Source organism: Marmota monax, unplaced genomic scaffold (assembly GCF_021218885.2).
Source record: "Marmota monax isolate L192 unplaced genomic scaffold, Marmota_monax_Labrador192_F-V1.1 WCK01_AAM20220418_F8-fsc00095, whole genome shotgun sequence".
NCBI classification, from domain to species: domain Eukaryota; kingdom Metazoa; phylum Chordata; class Mammalia; order Rodentia; family Sciuridae; genus Marmota; species Marmota monax.
In genome coordinates, this window is record NW_026695244.1 from 2,374,967 (window position 1) to 2,393,340 (window position 18,374).

Here is an 18,374-nt window from a genome sequence, read left to right on the forward strand (position 1 = left end):
TTACTCAGCAATAAAAGAGAATAAAATTATGACATTTGCAGGTAAATGGATGGAGTTGGAGAATATCATGCTAAGTGAACTAAGCCAATCTCCAAAACCAAAGGCCGAATGTTCTCTCTGATAAGTGGATGCTGATCCATAATGGGAGGGGGGATGGGAAAAATGGAGGAACTTTGATTGGGCAAAGGGGAGGAAGTAGTGGGGTGTTGATAGGGGCAGGAAAAATGTGGAATGAGATGACCATTATTACCCTAGGTACATGTATGATAGCACATATGGTTCGACACTACATCTTGTATAACCAGAGAAATGAAGAGTTGTGCTGCATTGGTGTACAGTGAGTCAAAATGCATTCTGCTGTCATATATACCTAAGCAGAATAAATAAATTAATTATTTTTTAAAAGTCAGTATTTACGATTATTAAGCTTATCTGGTTATATTACTTGTAAGTGATAATAGAGGCAGTCAGAGCATATGAGTGCTATTTTATGCAAATCTTTGTGCTAATTCCTTCAGTTGTAAAATTGTACTACATATACACATGGTGCACTGCACAAGTTTTCACACCACTTGTGAAATAGAAATTCTGTAGTTCACTCAAAAGCCAAAATGAAGAAATATATGTAGGGAAAATTTAAAGACAGGTAGTAGTAATTCATGAATGATTGAGTGCCAGGTAGCTCACTATTTTAATGTGAACAATATGAGTAATTGGTGATTCAGACAAAAAAATTTTTTTTAAATTAACTTTAGGGCTGGGGCTGTAGCTCAGTGATAGAGTGTGCAACATGTATGAGGCTCTGGGTTTCATTCCTACCACTGCAAAAATAAAAATTAAAAATAGAAAATTAGCTTTGAGTCAGTCTTTACTCCAAGAAGCAGATGATTGGTAAGTAGAGGTAAAAGTTACTATAGCAGGGCTGGAGTTGTGGCTCAGCTGTAGAGCGCTCGCCTATCACTTGTGAGGCCCTGGGTTCGATCCTCAGCACCACGTAAAAATAAATAAGTGAAATAGAGATATTGTGCCCAATTGCAACTAAACAGTAAATATTGTTTTTAAAAGGTTACCATAGCATTCAAAAAGTATCTGACTTAGAAAAAGTGGAGTTACACATAGTGTCAGCTTGTATATGACAGGATGGTTTCACTCCTTAATTCTAATCCCAGTCGATCCCTAAAGGAATATAACTACTCTATTTCCTTTGTTTTTTGTTCTAAATGTAACTTTCTTACATTTCCACTTCCTCAGAGAATATTATAATGCATAAACCAGTTTAAAGCAAAAACAAGCCATGAGCCAGCAATTTTCCAATTTAGGTGTTCATCAAAGTAACTATCTGTAATCCTGCTTCTGGGGAGGCCAAGCCAGGAGGATTGCAAATTCAGGGCAAGTCTTGGCAATTTAGTGAGAACTTGTCTTGAAATAAAAGGCAGTCTCAGAGCCAGGTGCAGTGGTGCAGGCCTGTAATCCCAATGGCTTGGGAGGCTGAGACAGGAGGATCTCAAGTTCAAAGCCAACTTCAGCAATTTAGCAAGTTGCTAAGCAACTCAGCAAGACACCATCTCTAAATAACAGACAAAAAAAGGCTGGGGGTTTGGCTCAGTGGTTAAGTGCCTGTGGGTTCAATACCCAGTACCAAAAAAAAAAACCAAAAAACAAAGACAGTCTCAGTGGTAGAGCGTCTGCCTAGCATGTGTGAGGCTCTGAGTTTAAAATCCCCAATACCACAAACATAAAAAAAGAGATGTAACTGTCATACTTGTTAAAAGTATGGATGTATGGACCTCACCCCAGACCTACTAAATTAGAATCTGTACGTGTGAAATTGTGGCATCAACCAACTTCCAGGTGATTTTTGAGAACGACTGTCCTAAGCAATAATCAGTCACAGTTCTTGGAGCCAGTATATTTACCATTACAAGCCAAAAAAAAAAAATTAGAATATTGATATTCAGACAGATATCCTGCTAGTTTGATATATATGGGTCATTCATTCATTAGTGAATGAACTGATAAGTCAACTTTTAAATTTTACAAGGTCAAGTGAACAATATCATTCCTCACAGTTACCAACATTGAACTCTTCCCCAGATAGAAAGTTTACTATCATCATTTTACCTAAGGTAAAATGCATTGAATGACTTGTTACTTGCACTACCTGTTTTTGGTAACCTCTATAAATATTCATGTTCTATTTAATGAAATACAAATCCTGTCAAAATTTTATTCTTTGGTAATACTTATGTATCGTCTATATCAGGGGAGGGAAAAATGAAATTTAAAAAATCCCAAACCACTAGTTTTTTCTTGTTATATGCCCCAAATATGAATTAACTGTTTTCATTGTTATAATTTTTCACTTAGTGTGCACCTGGGCAATCTGTTTTTTAACTACTTCTGAAGAAGTTCAAAGAAAACTACATGAAGAGGTAGACCAAGTATTTGGGAAGGGTCCTATTACTCCAGAGAAAATTGAGCATCTCAGGTAAGAACTAAAAAGGAAGAAGAGATCATTAAAAAGCAAATTTGAATTAGTTTATCTAATTTAAAGCTAATGTTAATATCTAGGAAACCTGTATAATTTTATAGGATTTCAAATATTTACATATAGATTTGAATGGATAATTTAATCTCCTGTTTTAAATAATAAAGTAGTTCTGGGAACCTTTAATGAGCCTGTATAAAATATTACTGTTAGGCAGTTGGGACATCCATGTTTGTTAGTGGTAATACACAATGGTACAGCTAGTTGGGAAATAGTGTGGTAGAATTTTATGAAGTTAAGTATACACTTTCCATATGAGTCAGTAATCACTTGTAGGTAATTAGTCAAGAGAAATGAAAACATGTTCATGTAAGGACCAGTATTGCAAATGTTCATAGCAGAATATTCCAAATAGCTCAAAAATGGAATCAGTTCAGTTTTTACCAACTGTTAAATAGATAAGCAAATATTGGTATAACCATAACATGTAACACTACAAAATAATAAAAGAAATATAATGTCAATGTACACAGCAAAATGGGTGAATATCATTATGATAAGTAAAGGAAGTAAAACGAAAGACTTTCTACTGTTAGTGCAGTGGCACACACCTATAATTCCAGCAGTTTGGGAGACTGAAGCAGGAGGATCACAAGTTTGAAGCCAGCCTTAACAGCTTAGCCAGACCCTGTCTCAAAGTGAAAAATAAAAAGACTGGGGATGTAGTTCAGTGGTAAAGTATCCCTACCATCCCCAGTACTGAGAGGAAAAAAAGAAAAGACTGCCTATGGTATGATTTAATTTACATGAAATTCTAGAAAAGACAAAAGTATAGTGATAGAAAGCCTTGAATATTGCTTCTCTCCAATTCATTCTCCGAAGTGCTGCTGGAACCTGTGGCTGCACACTGCAGTCACTTAGGCCCCTTTAAAAATAAAGATATGTGGGATCACACCTGTAATCCCAGCTGTTTGGGAGGCTGAGGCAGGAGAATCACAGGCATGTGCCACCATTGGGGTGCAGCGCTCTTCTTTCCTGGCATTTGCATAGACTATTTCTGTGTGTAGATTCTTTCTTTTCCTCTCTCCTCTAGCTAACTTCCAAAAAATTTTTTTGCAGGTCTTAAACTAAGTTTTTATTTCTCTGCAGAGCCCTTTCCCTCAATTAGGTATTCTTGCTATGTGTTCTCATAATACCCTGAACTTCCTTTATCATAACATATATGTCCCCTGCACTCTCTGTCCCTCTGTCAATAAGATTCTGACATCCTTGGGCATTATCTGGATTGTTCACTGTTGTATCTCATTATCTAGCAGTCTTCAAGTGTGAGTAGGTCCCCAATAAATATTTGTTCAAAAAAGGAAGGGAAAAGTGATGTTTCCTACTTTTGTTTCTTTTTTTATATTAGAAATATTACTATGCATAGTTACAACATTCCTATGCTTACTTCTTTTGTTAGTATTTCTAATTCTTTCTGTATAGTAAGTGCCTAGAAGTGAACTTACAGTTTACGGAGATTTTACAGCAGCACAGTGGTTAAGATTAAGAGCTATCGAGTAAGACAGATGTGTTTGAATCCTATCAGTACCACTTACCTGCTGTGTGAACCTAACAGTTGCTTTTAATTTAAATCTGTACATTCAGAATAATAAGAATTTCCATAGGATTTTTGTAAGGATTAGGTGAGATCCTATGTCTAAAATATTTAAGTGATCTGGGCATGGTAGATCAGTGGTTCAGCAACCCGTGTTTAATCCCTGGTACCAAAAAAGAAAAAAAAAAAAAAACTTATGTGAATTGACTTATGGCAAGATTGTAGTACATTTTAGCTTTTATTTTTCTCATTAGGATATTACAATATTTTGATATGTTGTCAAATTATGCATTAGAAAGGTCATACCAATTTGTACTTCCACCAACTGAATATGAGATGTCTTTTTCTCCACTTTTTATTAGTAATGCCTATTGTCATTCTTTTTCATCTTTGCCAATTTTGCAAGTGAAAAAAAACTCCTTTGATTGGTTGAGTATAATTTCATTTATCTTCAGGCCATTTGTATTTTTTTGTGAATTTTTTAGTACCAGGGATTGACCCAAGGGTACTTGACCACTGAGCTAGGTCCCCAGCCTTTTTTTAAAATTTTTAAGTTTTGAGACAGGGTCTCACTAAGTTGCCTAGAGCCTCACTGAGTTGCTGAGGCTGGCTTCAAAACTTCGATCCTCCTGCCTCGTCCTGTTGAGCCACTGGGATTACAGGCATGTGCCACCACACCCAGCTACAGTGTATTTTGTTTGTTTTATATATATATAGATAGTTGTAGATGGACACAATACCTTTTTTTTATTTTTATGTGGCGCTAAGAATTGAACCCAGCACCTCTCCTGTGTGCTGTATCACTGAGCTACAACTCTAGCCCTAGATGTGGTTTCATTTAAATTTTTATTCTTCTGGAATTTATGTACCTATCTCTAAGCAAGTAAAAATTATGATGAGATTATTTCAAATTAGGAAGGTTTGAGAAGTGGTGGAATGACATTAAAATGTAAGGAAATTTTAAACTGCTACTCCCAAAATAAACATGTTCAAAATTGTTTTAGTTTTTTTATTAAATTTATTTTTAACTGGCATATGAAAATGTAAAAATTATGTTGATTTATTGATATTAATGGGGTGCTATAATGTTTTGATACATATATGTATTATATAATGTTTAAATCAGATTAAGCATATCTTTAATTCATTTTGACTTGATTTTTGTTACTGGTGAGAGATAGGGGTTTGGTTTCATTCTTTTGCATGAGGATATTCAGTATTCCTGGCACCATTTATTAAAAAGACTGTGCTTTCTTCAGTGCAAGGATTTACTTCTAGGCTCTCTATTCTGTTCCTTGGTCCATGTGTATTTTTATGCCAACACCATGATATTTTGATTACTGTAGCTCTGTATACATTTTGAAGTCAAGCAGTATGCCTCCTGCTTTGTTCTCTGCTCTTTTTTTTTTAAGGTTCCTGTTTTGTTTTGTTTTTTAATATTTTACTAGTTGTTGATGGACCTTTATTTATTTATATATGGTGCTGAGGATCGAACCCAGTGCCTCACACATGCTAGGCAAGCACTCTACCACTGAGCTACAACCCCAGCCCCTTTGTTCTTTTTTTGCTCAAGATGGCTTTGGCTATTTGAGGTTCCCTACAAATAAGGATTATTTTTTTCTAGTTCTGTGAAGAATGCCATTGTCTTTTGACAGAGATTACATTGACTCTTTAGATCTCTTTGGGTAATATGGACATTTAATAATATTGAGTTTCTGACCCACAAATACAGTATATCTTTCCATTTTTTGTGTGTGTACTTTTCAATCATTTCATCAATATTCTACAATTTTCACTCTAGAGACCTTTTGGTAAAATTTATTCCTACATTTTATCTTTTCTTTTTTTGGTAGCTATTATAAATGGGATAGCTTTCTTGGTTTCTGTTGCAGATCATTAGCTATTAGTATATAGCAACCTTATTTATTTTTGCATATTGATTCTTGTATCCTGCAGCTTTGCTGAATTTGTTCTAATAGGCGTGTGTGTGTGTGTGTGTGTAATTTGGGTTTTTCTGTATATATGATCACATCATCTGCAAGGAGTGACAATGTGATTCCTCTTTTCCAATTTTTTTTTTTTTTTTTTTTTGGTACTGAGGATTGAACTCAGGGGCATTCAACCACTTAGCTACATCCCCAGCCCCATTTTGTATCTTATTTAGAGACAGGGTCTCACTGAGTTGCTTAGCCCTTCGCTTTTTCAGAGTTTGGCTTTGAACTCTCAATCCTCCTGCCTCAGCCTCCCAAACTGCTGGGATTACAGGCGTGCACCACCATGCCCTGCTTCTTTTCAAATTTTGATGCCTTTTATTTCTTCTTTTGCCTGCTTGCTCTGGCTGGGACTTTCAGTACTGTCTTCAATAAAAGTGGTAAAAGTGGATATCCTTGTTCCAGATCTCAGAAAGCTTTCAGCTTTTCCCCAAAGTAATGTTAACAGTTGGCTTGTTATATATGGCCTTTATTTGTTGAGGTACATTCCTTCCATGCTTAATTTGTGCAGTGTTTTTACAAAAAAGCAATGTTGAATTTCTTTTGTCTTTTTTTTTTTTTTTTTTTAATTTTGAGATAATGTCTTGCTGAGTTGCTGAGGCTAGTCTTGAACTTGCTATCCTCCTGCCTCAACCTCCCAAGTCTCTGGGATTACAGATGTAGTAAGCCACTGTGCCTGGTGGGATATTGAATCTTATCAAATGCTTTCTCTGCTTCTATAGAGAGATGATTTTTGATCTTCATTCTGTTAATGTGGCATATCATGTTTACTGACTTCATTAATATGTTTAAATTTTTTTTTAAACAGATATTGTCGGCAAGTGCTTTGTGAAACTGTTAGGACTGCCAAATTGACCCCAGTTTCTGCCCGGCTTCAAGATATTGAAGGAAAAATTAACCAATTTATTATTCCTAAAGAGGTAGGAAACTTTGGATATGTTCAACTCATTTAATTACTTAAATTTTTTTTTAATTGTATAAAGTGCCCGATAAATACTACCCATTATTAAATGAAAGATAATTATTTTACTTCATTTTATTTTGGTTTTTTTGGTACTGGAGCTTGAATCCAGAGACACTTAAACACTGAGCTATCTCCCCAGCCCTTTCTTTATTTTTTATTTTGAGACAGGTTCTCACTAAGTTGCTTAGGGTCTGACAAGTTGCTGAGGCTAATCTCAAACATATGATCCTCCTGCCTCAGCCTCCTCAGTCTCTGGGATTACATGTATTTGGCACCATGCCCGGTTCCTGTTATCTTTTACTATTATTTATGGTTTTTTGTTGTTGTTGCTGTTTTTAACTGAATGCAGATTTTAAATTTTCATACAGTTAAGTCTGTTATTCCTACCTTCCTTTCAGATTTTGTGACTTTTAGGTAGGCCCACTCCATCACCAAAATAATGAAGTGTTTTCTTCTATTATTATATACTTTTATTTTGTTTCATTATCTGTATTAAAAGATATTTAGGATGAACTAACTTTCTGGGAGTCATTTTGTCTCTGTTAGGCCTTGATTAACTAGATTGATATTTTTTTTCAGACTCTTGTTCTTTATGCGCTCGGTGTGGTACTTCAAGATCCTAATACTTGGCCATCACCACACAAGTATGAAATTTCTGTTTATTGTCTTTGTGATTTTCTATTTTTTGTGTGTTTGCATGCTTTCATTCCTTTTTTTAAGGAGAAATTCAGTGTGCTGTGACATGCAACAGAAAGCACTGCCTTCCCTTTCTGTGTTCATTCACTGCTTCTTGTCTCCATGAATCTTCTGCTGCCGTCCCTTTTATTACTACTTCTATCCTAAGATCTGTTCAGTTATCTAATCTCTCCAACTATCTTTAATTTCAGTAGAATTTTGGAATTCTTTTATTGTTAAGTGGGTAGTTTTTTATTTTTTTGTTTTTTAGTTTTAGGTGGACACAATATCTTTATTTTATTTTTATGTGGTGCTGAGAATCGAACCCAGTGCCTCACACATGCTAGGCGAGCGTGCTAGGCGAACATGCTACCACTTGACACAGCCCCAGCCCCTAAATGGGTTGTTTTTATGTTGCCCCTCCCTTTTGATTTCTCTCAACTATTTTCAGCTCCTTAGTAAAATTCAGAAATAGATGTTGTGTGTATGTGTCTCATGCAGGTAAACAGGAAGGCAAAGGTAAAGAAGAAAGCTACTGTTGTTTGCCTCATAGATGGCCATCTAGTAAAGTCTGACTTAAGATAGTAGTCTAGATTTAGTGCCCTGAGCTGGGTGTGGTGGCACATGCCTGTAATCCCAGTGGCTTTAGAGGCTGAGGCAGGAGGATTGCAAGTTCAAAGCCAGCCTCCACAATCAAGAGGCACTAAGCAACTCAGTGAGACCCTGTCTCTAAATAAAGTACAAAATAGGACTGGGGATATGGCTCAGTGGTCGAGTACCTTTGAGTTCAATCCCCAGTACCCCACCCCCCCAAAAAAGGATAGATTTAGTGCCCTGGAAAAGGGTTATCAGTTGACTTCAGGTAAGACCTCAGTGTGAAATGCCAAGGGGCAGAGTTGAAGTACTGTGGACCTAAATCTGGAGTGTAAGGATGGGTGTGTTAAATGTTCTTGTCATTTTAGTTTTTAGTATTACAATGACATTAAAGGAAAATCTTAATAAATTTAACACCAGCCAATTCAAATTTTGCTAAGTAAAAATTATTTAGGTAAATTTTAAATTTCTAATGGCTTTTATAGGAAAATGAAAAATGCTTTGATGGAAAATATATACCTATAATTACAAAAAAATAAAATTATAAGTTTTAAGATTTTAAAAAATACTTGTGGAAAAAGTGCCAAGATTTTGATAAGTTTTAAGTATTCTATGAAAACTATAGAAATTATATTATAACTTTTTTTTTTTGTACTTGGGATTGAATCCGGGGATGCTTAACCTCTGAGCCACATCCCTTTTTTATATTTTATTTAGAGACAGAATCTCGCTGAGTTGCTTAGGGTCCCATTAAATTGCTGAGGCTGGCTTTGAATTCACAATCCTCTTGCCTTTGACTCCTGAGCTGCTGGGATTATAGGTGTGCACCACCATGCCCAGCCTTTATTATAACTTTTGATAGTATTGCTATCATGCAACTGCTCAGAGAATCTAGGTTACAGATTGAAAATATTAAAAGGAATAGATGCACAGTGGTAATCATTTCTAGGCTTTTCTTTCTTTTCTTTTTTTCCTATTGTCCTAGGGCTCGAATCCCGGCCCCTTGTACATTAGGCAAGTGCTCTACCACTGAGCTGTATCCAAGCCCTCATTTTAGAATGTAATCACACTTAGGAGATATAGGTGACATTTTTCTGAAGCAAAGATTTCTGAAGCTGGGCACTTCCTTACTCATCTAAGGATTCATTCTTGTAGGTACCTTAAGCAAAAATTTACTCTAACAGAAATATATATAGAAGTGAGATGCACCTGTTGGACACAATGGTTTACTTATAGGGTAAATATAATATTCACACAGAAGAGGATCTGGAGAGTGACTTTTTCCACTAAACTGGATGTCTTCAAGGTCCAGGTAGATTGTTTTATGTCCTTTTATGGTTGAGTAAGATTCCATTGTATTGGTATACTAGAATTTATTCACCATTCATCTGCTAAAGTTGAGTTGTTTCCAGTGTTTTGCTACTGTGAATGAAACTGCTGTGAACAGCTATACAGGTTTGAGTTTGAATATAGGGTTTCATCTTGGGGACAATAGGCATACACCACCTCATCCAGCCTGCCCCCATCTTCTGCCCCCTGCTCTTTTTCCTCTTTTTAAACTTCAGAGTTTTGCTTTTTTAAAATACCTCTGTATTTGGAAGGAATTTTTATGTTGCATGGTAGTAAGTTATTTTTAAGATATTCATTTCTGCAGTGACAATTTACAGAACAAAATTCTAAAAACAAAAAACTTTTCCTAGCGCCTTCATTTTCCTCAATTATTAATAAATCTGGGTATAGTATAATTGATAAATATAATTTTAAGGCCTGAGCCTCCAGTTTTAAGAAATAAAATTTAACTAAAGAAGCAATGTAAAATGCCCACATATTGATCCTATGTAACAGGCCTTAAAATTATTTAATATTCATTATTTGATTTTTGTGTGAATTATCCTTGTATCTCATGAAATGATATAAACCTATGTAGCATTCCTTCTTAGTTCTGAGAAACGTATTTTACATCTATTTGAAAATCATGAAGTGTAATTTGGCAGCATAATGAAATATAACATGACAGCACTTTTTATTTTTAGCAAATGTTAGATTTTATTACAAACTTGTGTTCTTTTATGTCAATATTTAAAATGCCAGTGGAGCTATATTATAATTAACCCCCAATTTTCTCTTTAGGTTTGATCCAGATCGCTTTGATGATGAATCAGCAATGAAAACTTTCTCTTTGCTTGGATTTTCAGGCACACAGGAATGCCCAGAGTTAAGGTGAATGATAGAAAAAATGAGAAAGAAAAAAATACCAGACTCTCCTTTTGTAATTTTGACAATTACTATTGATGAGAATAATGAATCTATATAAAAAGGGTATAATTTGAAAATTTGGTAACTGGTTGCCTTTCTTTCTGACTAGGTTTGCATATATGGTGACCACTGTGCTTCTCAGTGTGTTGGTGAAGAGACTGCGCCTACTCTCTGTAGAGGGACAAGTTATTGAAACAAAGTATGAACTGGTCACATCATCAAGGGAAGAAGCTTGGATCACTGTCACAAAGAGACATTAAAATTGTAAACATTTAAAATCTTTGTTAAATCGACTGAGGAAAATGGCCATTTAGAAAATATGTGTTGGATCCTTTTATAAACCAAGTATTATAACATAAACACTATTACTTCATTATGTAAATTTGGATTTTTATATATATTATTTTCTTAGGGCATGATACACATTTATCCTTATTGCACCAGTATATGGATAATTTTAATAGGCAGCTTTAATTTTCTACTTTTAGTTTTTATGATTTTCTAAGCCATGATTTTCATCTTCTTTTTCTTAGCTTGATCTCTAAAATTCTTGAACAGAGAAATTATTTTGAACAAGTTGGGGAATCATGTTTTTGAATATTCACACATACAAAAAAAATTCGGTCTCCACACACCAAGAAGTCCTGACTCCTTTTTATACTTCCAATAAATCACCTTAAAGGGAAATAATGGAACTTCCTATAGTTTTATTTCCTGGATTGTTTTTATTTTGGGACTGTTTATTAGTTTGTGTTTTAATCATTTTTATTAGGTTTGAATTGTTCATTGACCAGTCTACCTTGCATTTGATGTTTGTTTGCCTCCGTACACACAGGGTTCATTTAATGGTTTACACAAGGCTCATCGTTTTGAACAGTTCTCAGTCATTTGGAAAATAATGTAGTTGCTTCTGAAAGTGTACGTTTTGTTTGTTTGTTTCCACCAGTACCAGGGGTGCTCTACCACTGAGCTACATCCCAAACACTTTTTTTTCCCTTGAGACGGGGTCTTGCTAAATGATTGAAGCTGGCCTCAGATTTGTGATCCTCTAGCCTCAGTCCCCAAATAGCTGGGATTACCAGCATGCACCACTTTTGCTGGGCTTCAGTGTAGTGTGTGTGTCTTTTTTAGTACCAGGAGTGCTTAACTACTGAAGTACAACTCCAAAACCCTTATTTTTTATTTTGATACGGGTTCTCACTAAGTTGCTTAGGGCCTTGCTAAGTTTTTGAGACTGGCTTTGAACTTGTGATCCTCTTGCCTCAGCCTCCCCAGCTGCTGGGATTACAGGTGCGTGCCACCACACTCATCTTTAATGTGTTTTGAAACATTTCTCCTGTGTGATAAACTAAGATTAAGTCTTCTTCTGTTTTGTTGCAAATCTTGGCAGCATATTATTCCACTAATTTTCATCCATGAAAGAAACATTTGGAATTTATTATTGTATTATCTCGTATGCTAAATGTAATGAACTGGTCAGTAAGAAAGGAAAGGGCACTGACCATAGATCACAACCAAAATTGGGGAAAAAGAAAACAAAGATGGGGCTGAGGTTGTAGCTCAGTGGTAGAGGGCTCGCCTCGCATAAAAATAAAATAAAGGTATTATGTCCATTTATAGCTTATATATATATATATATATATATATATATATATATATATATATATGAAAGATATGCATAACATGAGAGGGATAATAACCATATTATACATGAAGAGCTCATACAAGTTGGTAATAAAAATATACCATAGATAAATGGACAAAATATAAGAACAGTCATCTTTTGCAGGAGTAAATGGCTAATGAACTTTTAGAAAAATGTTCAGTCTTATTGCAGAGAAATAATAAGGCTTGGGGAGTATTTTAAGTGTCTTTCAGAATACACTTTAATACTGATTAAATTTTATATGTAATACTTTATTGATAGCATTATATTGGGGGAAGGGTTAGTTTTTGTCTGGGGAATCGACCCCAGGGCCTCATGCATGCTGGGCTGGTGCTGTTCCAATGAGCTTTACCCCTAGGCCCCAAAACATTGTATTTTAGTCAGTTTTTTTGGCTACACTATTCATGAAGAATTTCTTTTCCTTTTTTTTTTTTTTAATGTTTATTTTTAGGCTACTGAAGGAAAAATGCCATGTACAGATAGAGGAAAGGAAGAAAAATGATAATTGTTTGCAAGTGGGTTATTTTTAACAGTGGTGAATTTCATTTGTTATTTTAGTGTCAAGATTATGGGCCTAAGGCTTAGGGACAGAGCATTTGCCTAGGATGCAGGAGGCCCTGAGTTTAACCCCCAACACCAGAAAAAAAAAGAAAAAGAAAAAAAAATCCTAGCTATCAAGTTATTTTATGCTGTGTTTATGGCTAAATAGCAAGTGGATAAATAGCTTCTCAGTGAGATGAGTGAAAGAGGCATTTTATTTTTTGATTTTAATTTTATTTATTTATTGGTACTGGGGATTGAACATAGGGTACTTAACCACTGAGTTACATCCCTAGCCACCCTCCCCCTTTTTTTTAGATGTAGTTGGACAAAATACCTTTATTTTATTTATTTATTTTTATGTGGTGCTGAGGATCGAACACAGTGCCTCGAACATGCTAGGTGAGTGCTCTACTGCTGAGCCACAACCCCAGCCCCACTAAACCTTTTTTATGTTTTGACACAGGGTTTTGCTAAGTTGCTTAGGGCTTCACTAAATTGGTGAGGCTGGCTTTGAACTTGTGTTTCTCCTGCCTCAGCCTTCCAAGCTGCTGGGATTACAGGCGTGTACCACTGTGCCCACCAAAAGGGGCATTTTAGACCCACTTCTAAGGAGCTAACATACAATTTAATTAGATGCAACTTTTATTTCTGGGAAAAGATTATGGAATAATTTAAATTCTAAAACTTTAAGTGAAATCTACTCCTAGTTATTATTGTTTTTTAAAGGGCATTATTAAATCTGTCCCCTCCTATCTATGTTTACTCTGGTTTTGTGTATACAGAGCATCTTCCTTTGTTATCCCAGTTCAGTGAGTGGATAGAAAACTGGCAGTGGAAGGTTACAGTAGACAATTGATATGTAAACCAGGTGCCAGTGAGATCAGATGAGATGAGATGGATGGAATTTTAAAGCAAGTGACATCTGATAAGCATTATTAAGGCAAAAACAGGGTGAGGGAACCAGAGTCAGAACTCTATAGTGTAATTACCAATATATGAAGCAGATGCAAATAACTGGTAATGATTAGAATCAAGGAGAAAAGAACAAAGAGGAATCCAGCTATATGAGCATATTTTGTCCATAGTTACATTACTACTTTAAAACATTTTAAAAAATCATTTTCTAGATGATTGAAAAAACTATACTGTCAGGCTACAGGGTGGGGGTACTCAGTGGTAAAGCATGTGTTTTGCATGCACAGGCCTTAGATACAGTACCCGACACCAAAAAATGTTTGTTAACAACATGTTCAAAATAAATTATCCATGCACTGTTGCTCTTACTTGGCTTTTTATATTTACTCGTTGAAATCTTGGTAGCCTCAGTGTCACTAATGGTTTATAGTATGTGATTCTAGCTGGACTCTTCCTTTAACCAGAGGTAGCTTTTTAATTCATTATAAAGTTTTATAGCTTTATTTCTTCACTGATAATTATTTACATTTTTTTAAGGTACTGGGTGTTTGTTTTATCTTATTTTATTTTCATTTGAGACAGATTCTTGCTTAATTGCTCAGGCTGATATTGAATTTGCCAAAACTGGCCTCAAACTTGTGATCCTTCTTTTTCAGGCCTCTGAGTAACTAGAATTACAGGCATGCACCTGACTTGATCTACATTCTTTTTGATAATTAAGAAGCTTATTGTTAAAAGCATAAGCACAAAATATTTGTATGGACTGTAAAATTTAAGGCAAAATTAATTCTGTGTGTGTTTGGGAAAAACTCAGGTGCTATTATCTGGCCCAGGAATGTGTAGTTCCATTATTTTCTAGAAATAGATTCTATTATAGCCCATATGCCAATATTTGTTTTCTTTAGCTTAAAATTGTTATTGTTTCAACAAGACCTATTTTTTGTTATGAAAATCATATAGGAATCTTGAAAATCAAAAACAGAGTTCCAGGGGCTAGGGTTGTAGCTCAGTGGTAGAGTACTTACCTTGCATGTGCAAGGTACTGGGTTTGAACCTCATCACTACATAGAAATAGATTTTAAACTAATAGATTATATATACTTCTTCTTTGAAGTCACCTTTTTTCCCTCCAAATCCATAAAACATATTGTTATCCCACAAAATTTTCTTTTTTCTACATATGGTTATGTTGACAAATTGAAAAATCACTTCAAAAACAATAATACTATATGTAAAACCAAAGATGTGACTGATGGTATCAAGTAGTTTAGCAATGGTCCTTTAGTTGCTGTGGGAAGAAACCTGGCAGAGAAATGGGCACCATCTTCAAAGGCAGGCTTTTATCAACAAATTGTTACAAGTGACCTTAATTTTCTCCTTAACTCTGCTGTGCCTGTTTTGTAAGTTATCAAGACTAATGATTAATGTTGATAACAGAAGTCCAAGTAAATCAACACAGCCAAAAAAACACCCCAAACAAATAGTGCAGTATTGCTTTCAGCTGTTGAGTGACCCGCTCTAATAGGGAACAGATGAGACAAACTGGCACTAATAACTAGGATGAAAGTAGAGCGGGGTGGAACAAGCATTTGTTATGAACCGAGTGCTCTATATACCTATCTCTTTTAGTTCTTAGAGCATAATAGTAGGTTCGAAGACAGTGTCTCTTTGCCTGTAAATGAAGATGGGCAAATACTAGATAAGAAAAAGCAAGTGTCTGAACATCACATTATCTTAATATCTTCAGTGGGGTTTATTTATTTGTGTATTTACGGGTTTTGTTTGTTTGTTTTTATTACTTGGGATTGAACCCAGGGGCCCTTAACCATTGAGCCACATCCCCAACCCCTTTTTTTTAATATTTATTTTTTAGTTGTAGTTAGACACAATACCTTTATATCACTTATTAATTTTTATGTGGTGCTTAGGATCGAACCCAGTATCTCACATGTGCAAGGTGAGTGCTCTACTGCTGAGCCACAACACCAGCCCACCCTTTTTGTTTTTTTAATATTTTGTTTTTAGTTGTAGATGGACATATACCTTTATTTTATTTGTTTATTTTTATGTTGCTGTGCTGGGGATCAAACCCAGTGTCTCAAGCATGCTAGGCAAACACTCTTACCACTGACCCACAACCCCAGAACCTCCAGCCCGTTTTTGTGTTTTACTTAGAGACAGGGTCTCACTGACTTGCTGGAGCTGGCTTTGAACTCCCAATCCTCCTGCCTCAGCCTCCTGAGCTGCTGGGATTACAGAAGTGTGCCACCACGCCTAACTGTTGGTGTATTTAATTTTAAGGAGGAGTTGAGCAATATGATGTATTCTTTCTCTTTTTAAAATACATATTTTTTTTCATTGTCAATGGACCTTTATTTTATTTATTTATATGCAGTGCTGAAAATGGAACCCAGGACCTCACATATGTTAGGTAAGTGCTCTACCACTGAGCCACAACCCCAGCTCCTGATGTATTCTTCATAATAACTGAAAATGATTAAAAATAATAAAATACTAATAGTTAAAGAAATTTATAAATGGACAAAGAATATTACCAACCCAGCCACATTTCTGTAATGGTTTAATTTTTTTTAATTTCCACATAGTACCTTCATAACAGTATGGTCTACTCTCACTGCTATGGGGGGAGGTCACTGAGGATCAAACCTAGGACCTATGCTAGGCAAGCACTTTTCCACTGAGCTGTACCCCAAGCCTACTTAATGTATTTTAAACATTTTCTTTTGTAGCTTCATATTTGTAATGGTCTCAGTAAATAGCCTTAAAAAAAAAGGAATAGACTTCTAAAATATATATCAATTTTAATGTTTGATTTATAGAATTTGATAATTAAATTGGTAATTGTAAAATTTGAGGGGGCAGCTACTTTGTAAAACATCCAAACAATAAGTAAAAAGGCAAGAAATGACATTTCTTCTTCCAGTTTCACTCTCCACTTACTTAGTTTACAATGTGGTGGCTGTCTTTTTTTTTTTTTTAGTTAGTTGGACACAATTGCTTTATTTTTATGTGGTGCTGAGGATCACACCCAGTGTCTCACATGTGCAAGGCAAATGCTCTGCCACTGAGCCACACAACCTAGCCCTGCTGGCTGTTTTTCTAAATATTGATTGCATTTGAAAAAATGCAATAAGCAAATAAGTTACATATATCCTGTTTGGTAATTTTTTTAAAAAAGATTATTTACATCAGAAATAAAAATTTGTATTTCTTTACAAGCATTGCTATGTAATGAAACTTTGTTATTTCACCATTGTAACTACAGACAAAGTAGTAAAGTGCCTCTCCCCAAAACTGCAACCAATAAATATTTTTGAATAAATAAGGTAATTTTTATTGGGGTCTTTAGTGTATTTTCAATAAAGTAAAGAGAATTATTGAAGTCATGTAGTTGAAAAAATTTCAGATAGTCAAACTACCTCTAATGCTAAGAGTAGTTTGTGAAATGGAAAGTACCCCATTACTAGAAATATTTTACAAGATGTTGTGTAACCATCTTTCAGCGACACCCATATTAGCTGTGAACATAGACTTACAATAGGTTATACAAAATATCAATCAAAATAGTTTGTAAGCTAGTTGTTATTTGTCCCTTCTATCATTAGATCATCATTGTTCTTTTTTTTTGGCGGGGAGGGTACTGGGGATTGAACTCAGGGACACTCAACCACTGAGCCACATCCCCAGTCCTATTTGTATCTTATTTAGAGACAGGGCCTTACTGAGTTGCTAAGTGCCTTGCCATTGCTGAGGCTGGCTTTGAACTTGAGATCCTTCTGTCTCAGCCTCCCAAGCCCCTGGGATTACAGGCGTGTGCCACCGCGCCTGGCCAGGGTACATTCTTGGATCAATGTTTTTTTGCACAATTAGTGAGAACATTATTTCCCAAAGAGTGTCTCAGAGGATGCTATCCTGTGCGATCCTCGAAAAGTTTCCTTGATCATTTTCATTCTCTAGAGTCTCCTCAGTATGTTCTTTCTCAGATTTAATTCATATTAATATTGGAATTTGAGAATTCCTACTACAAAGAAAACTAGTTTCATATGATTAACCAGAATGTTCCAAAATTTTTCCCCAATAACACTATAAAACCTGCTCCTATAAAACTGATGTTTTAGCCGGGCGCAGTGGTACACACCTGTAATCTCAGCTATGCAGGAGTTTGAGGTAAGAGGATCACAAGTTCTAGCCCAGTCTCAGCAATGTAGAGAAACTGTGTCTCAAAAATAAATAAATAAAAAGTACAAAGGATATTGCTCGGTAATAGAGAACCCACGAGTTCAATCCCCAGTATTGCAATAAATAAATAAATAAAGCCAATATTTCATGAAGATTCTATAGAACAGAACCCATTTTGTTCAATATGATCTAGAGGTAAATGGTTTTAAGGAATATCTCTTAGCTAGTTCCTTAAACGTGGTCCAGAGATTTTCTAGTGTAAGAGTGACTATAGTCTTAGAAACGATCCACCTAAATTCCTGAATTCCATATCTTTTAGCTCTATTTCTTTTCTCTTTCAGAGCCCAGCACCCAGTAGCTCTACTGACTCACAGCTCTGTCCTCACTTTTCCATTCTTAACCCAGATAGCAAGTGCCAGAACTCACTGCTATATTCCTATTGCTAGGCACAGGGAATAACTCACTGCACAACTCTCTGCTATATTATA

General features: G+C 35.4%; 1 protein-coding gene across 1 annotated transcript in view; it reads left to right on the forward strand.

Moving 5' to 3' along the window:
- The window catches only part of LOC124105780 (cytochrome P450 20A1), a 58,030-nt gene extending 40,987 nt beyond the window's left edge, over positions 1-17,043 (forward strand). The window contains exons 9-13 of the mRNA XM_046463123.2: positions 2,368-2,488; positions 6,882-6,993; positions 7,617-7,681; positions 10,437-10,526; positions 10,672-17,043. Coding sequence (XP_046319079.1) covers positions 2,368-2,488; positions 6,882-6,993; positions 7,617-7,681; positions 10,437-10,526; positions 10,672-10,822 — 539 coding nt within the window. The 3' untranslated portion in view covers positions 10,823-17,043. The remainder of the gene's footprint in view (positions 1-2,367; positions 2,489-6,881; positions 6,994-7,616; positions 7,682-10,436; positions 10,527-10,671) is intronic.
- Positions 17,044-18,374: the final 1,331 nt, after the last annotated feature.